The sequence below is a fragment of the Phalaenopsis equestris genome, unplaced genomic scaffold (genome assembly GCF_001263595.1).
Source record: "Phalaenopsis equestris unplaced genomic scaffold, ASM126359v1 Scaffold215374, whole genome shotgun sequence".
Classification (NCBI taxonomy): Eukaryota; Viridiplantae; Streptophyta; class Magnoliopsida; order Asparagales; family Orchidaceae; genus Phalaenopsis; species Phalaenopsis equestris.
The window spans coordinates 99507-104762 of NW_018234078.1; the positions used below are offsets into that span (position 1 = coordinate 99507).

General features: G+C 33.6%; 1 protein-coding gene across 2 annotated transcripts in view; it reads left to right on the plus strand.

Annotated features, from left to right (window-relative positions):
* Positions 1–288: 288 nt before the first annotated feature.
* The window catches only part of LOC110037112 (sister chromatid cohesion 1 protein 4-like), a 34977-nt gene continuing 30009 nt past the window's right edge, over positions 289–5256 (plus strand). For both annotated transcript variants that reach the window (XM_020741693.1, XM_020741694.1), the window contains exons 1-2: positions 289–569; positions 652–802. In XM_020741693.1, coding sequence (XP_020597352.1) covers positions 679–802 — 124 coding nt within the window. In that variant the 5' untranslated portion in view covers positions 289–569; positions 652–678. The remainder of the gene's footprint in view (positions 570–651; positions 803–5256) is intronic.

The window sequence follows — 5256 nt, forward strand, 5'->3', positions numbered from 1 at the left end:
AAGGAGAAAACGAGCTTCTTTCGTCCTTTCAAACGTTTAATCAGTTTGATGGAAACACTCTTCTACGAAAAGGTTTCGCCCTTATATCGTGAGATGATAAAAATATCGCGACTAAAAGATGTAGCGGCCGATGCCTTAGGGATATCCAATGTAAACGTGCCGGTTGTAAGTGCCCAAATGGTATGTAGCCGACTGCAGACCCGAGAAGGGGAGCAGTAAACGAGAAATCGCGACGCCACAATATATCGGACTTCAAATTTTAGTTATTGAAATTTGTTATATTTATTTTCGAAAGAGAGTTTAAATTCCATTTTAAGGTGAAGGGTGGCAAGTTTTATCGATTTTCCGATAAATCGCTTCGCAAGCAGGAACTGGTGCAGCTGGATCCGTACAGATCTCTGAAAGATTTACCGGTACTCGAATTGTCATCGGCTAGGCTTTTCGTGTGAGTTGTGGAGGAGATCGGTATCGGGGCTCAGGGGAATGCTTTCGATGGTGCGGATCCGATCTGAAGGTTAGACCGCGGTGATTCGGAACGGTGCTCGTTTTCTCTTAATTTTTGGATTGAGGTACGGTTTTACGTTGGCAAGTTGAATCTTCTTTTGTTGAACTGCAAGGAGATCAGGTTTTACTTTCGTGATGGGATTTTAGGTCTACTTGGGAACTTGCTGGGAAGATATGTTCTATTCTCAGTTTATATTGGCAAAGAAAGGTCCTTTGGGGACCATCTGGATTGCTGCCCATTTGGAAAGGAAGTTGAGGAAGAATCAGGTGGCGGATACTGATATTGGTGTCTCTGTAGGTTGGTGTTTCCTAGTTTCATCAGCTGCTCTACCTTTTGATTCTATTTAGTGTTTTTCAGCATTCTTGTTTTACATAGGAATTGTGTGGTATGTATGTAAATTTTCCTTCAATTTTTTTGCTATATAAGATTTTATGTTATACAAAATGTGTTTTTTTTGTTGTTGTTTATCCGCGTTCTAATAATTAATTTATTACGGTGAAATTAAATATTTTGCCAACGTAATCATAAACATTTTGGGCAGCTGTTCTGTATGGGCAAAAGTTAATTTTATGGTGAACAACTCATAAAAGTCCTCATCACTTCGGGTTCTTATTTCAGTCCAACATTAGGTAGAGTGGTAGAAGAGTGGGAGGGAGATGAGAGGAGAGTGCACAGTGGCTGGGGGCCCCCTTACCCATCCAATTTTGTTTTGGGGAGGGATTGGAAGAGGTGATGGCAACCACTCTTGTTGTTGTCACTACAATCCAATATTACATGAAGTGGTTGCAGGGGAAGGCTTACTTTTTGAATTGAGGAAATGCAGAGTTGGTGGAAGTGATGTTAGTCTGATAGAGACATCTAGGAAGAGGAGTTTGTAGTTCATGTCTGAGACCAAATCAGTTTGGGAGATAACAGAGTTATTTTTTAATTAGAGATGAAAGTCATTTTTTCTTTAAAATTCTGTTGGAGGGTTGGGGGCAATTGGGCAGTCAACAGTCTCACTTCCTTTTTGTGCATGGGGTAAAGATAGAGAATATTTGTTTTGCTCTTGCCTATCTTTTGAAATCATAATGAATGGGATGTGAGATGAAAGAAATGGGTTTGGGGACATTGTGGAAGGGATTCTTTTCTTCTCTAATTTTCATGGTGATTACATTGGGCATTTGCCCTCAATCCTAACTTTGTAATTCCCTTTGGGCGATTATGATTGATTCTATCTTTTGTTATTACACCACTTTGTTGTTTTGTGCAATGGACAAAACATCCAAAGTGGCTTGTCCTATTGAGATTACTTGCACCATGCAATTGCCATGGCAATTGGAGGATTTAAATTCTTGAAGAAGCCATCCCATAACTCTAAACCTTGTAATGATCTGCATTGGAAGGGAGGAGAGAGAGAGAAGAGAGAGAGAGAGACCATAGAGACCATACATGGAAGAGAGATTGAAGAGAGATTTATTTGGGTTTGGCATGGGGTGGGTATTGGAGTTAGGTGGCTACATCTTAGAATGAGTAATAGATATGGAGGAAGTAACCTCTCATTAAATAAATTTTCTTATTATGGTCATCCATGTTAAGAAAGATAGATAGACCTAGGAAAACTTGGGTGTATTGTATAAAAATGATCTTAATTTATTAGAACTAAATGACAAGATGACACTAAATAGGACGCAATGGAGAAAAATAATTCATGTAGCCGACCCCACATAGTGGGATTAAGGCTTTGTTGTTGTTGTTGTTGTTGTTGTTGTGGTCATCCATGTTATTTTGTATTACCTTTTTTTTCATTTTATGGTTAATGCAATGCGATGGTTTATGCACAAGGGCTGATTTCACTTTATTGAATTTCATATGCAAGTCTATTGAGTAAAACTATAGCGGAAAGCTTTTATCAATTTGTATTTCCCAAAATTTGTAGAGGGATTTGATCATTTATGCATTTTATTAAAGTGTTTTAATTAATTTACTCTTGATCATCTTAATAAATTTACTTCTTTGACATTTTAGTATAAATTTACTATTTTGGCATTCCAATCCTTGTGTAATTTATTAATCAAATTTTACTTTTTGGTTATTTTTCTCTTTAAAAAAATGTTCTTAGAATATATCCATCAATATATATTTATTATATACTTGCTTTTAGACTCTGCAATCTTTAAAGAAATGATATTACTTTGTGAAGTGCACTATTATTTATTAAAGAGGCAAGATTCAAAGTCCTTGGTCACCTAATGGTAATGCATTTCTTTATCACTCAGTAAATTTGTGGACCTGGAGTTTAGAAAATGCTACGATCTGACCTGATAGTTTAGCATTAACTATGTCCGGAAATTTGGCTAGATGATATTATCATTTCTTTTACTTTTCACAGATTTTAATATCTTTCAATTTATAAAATAGCCACTAAGAAGCCACAAAATGCAATGAGCATAAATGAAATCATCCAAAATTAACGATTTAGTTTGCAAGTAAAGCATCTCAAACCAATACACAACAATATTACTACTCGGAAGTACATAGTACAATAACTAAATCACAACACACAACATAAAACTCATTAACAAAAGTCTTTTTCCTGTAAATTGAATCCATCCTGCCAGACATCTCGATCTACAATTTTTCCTAAAAGAAATAATTAATTTCAGCATTAACTTTTTCACAACTTAACGATCAATTATAATCTTATTATGCATTAAATTGATATGCAAATGCTATGCATGATTATCTCAAAGACAAAAAATTTATTTATAAATGAAACTATAAACTTTCATTTAATTTAGCCTTTTCCATTTCAATTTAAGTATTTACTCTTTTTAACCTCTTTAATAAGTCATCAAAATTACCGTCATACTGGAATATATTTTTAAAATTTTACCCTTAGTTACCCTCAAAATTTTGCTTATAATGACTCACCTTTGTTTTTTTCATTTTTTTTCGTGCATAGGTACATCGCATCACTGCCAATATCATCTAGGGATAATCCTAATTGACTTAAGTCTTTATTTTTCATTTCTTTTAATTAAACCATTTAAAATCATTAAACAATATTTTTTTTTCATTTCATTCATTTAAATGATTTTTTTTTTGTTTCTTTTGTCCATATGGGATTTGTTGGTTTAAGCCAGGTGATGTACATCAAATAATTTCTCGTGCTTCATAGATGCATCAATTTGACACTCTTAGCCGATGACTGCTTGATCTGGTCTATTTAGCCTAGTTTGAGTGTGTATGACTGGCTGATTTTTGACTATTTGCTCTTGGTGATTCCTGTTATTTTAATTTTCTGGCGCTTTTCATTTATTTCATGCTTCTATATATTGGCCATTGAAATTGTAAAATTATTGGTCTCACCTTGTTTATGCTACCAATTGGGGAACTGACTGTTCTCTCTTAAGATTTAAATTCGTTCTCTTTTCTCTTTGCTATTCTTCATAGCCTGTAAGAGCCTTTTTTTCCCTGTTCTTGTGCCTCCTCCATTAATCTAAAGTTCCTTCTCTTCAGTCGTCTCACTGTGGCCCACCTTCATAATTTACTCCATCTCTTTATCTTCACATTCCAACGAACCTGTTTTTACTCCCTTCATCTCCACATACTCTTGTAAATGAATAGATTGTAAATTCTGAAATTTTGGTATTCTTTTTTCTTCATGGGATGATACTAATCGCTACGAGAATGAACTTTCTAGAATGACTCCAAAACCTTCTGATACCATTTGAGAATAAAAATGATAAGAAAAAGAATTCTTGTGCAACGAAAATCCATTTTAGTTATAATCATTCTCTGAATAAATCAAATATATTTGTTGATACATTTGAGTAATTGAATGTTTCACAAGTATCAAACTCACTATTCATGTATGGAAAATAAGGTGTGGCTATCTTGGTGTTGCATCATCATGTCTAGTGTGCTTGAACTTTTTGGTGGCATTGTCTCTCGAGCTTTAAGCCTAGTTTGGTTTGGTAAGAAATACTTTTGATATCTAAGTTGAATGTGACGAAAATGAGTATGACTTAATCATTTTATGGCAAAATTAAAATATGATAGATTAAGGAATGATTATGTATGAGAAAATATTGAAGGGATAGCTATTGAATATGTGCGATGGAGGATAGAAAATACACCGATTATATTAATAGATAAAATTAATGCAGTGGATCAAGAACTGTTAGACGTAAGATAATATGGATCAAAGCTGTTCAAAATGTCCCTAGTAATAAATTTCAATGGTGCAAAGTAGCAGATGATATGGCACATGGAGCGACACAACACACCCTCCATGCATATCGTAATGTGAAGCATCAAAATGACACGTTATTTGCATCATGCATGGGCAATGGTGCATTGCTCCCATGGCACTCACTAAGTTGATTTTTTTTGATTTAATATTAAAAAATTAAGAAAATTTTACATATAATTCATTTCTTATGTATTTGCATATCTAACATCCAAAATTTAATAGTGATTTATATAGCATATCAAAAATACTAGTTCTTTTTTTTTTAAAGTGAAATACACCTTTTTTTATGAATATGTTTTAATATGATTATGACGAAAAATGTTATATATGTTAATATTAACTCTAGATGTTGAGTAAATAAATATATAAGAATTTTTGAATGCTTGTGAATCTCACAATACATATAAATTTATGTGTGTGTGTGTGCAGACTTCGGTACATTATATATATATATATATATATATATATTTATATATATATAAAGAGAATGTGCGGTCTCAGTGGTGTGCCTTCT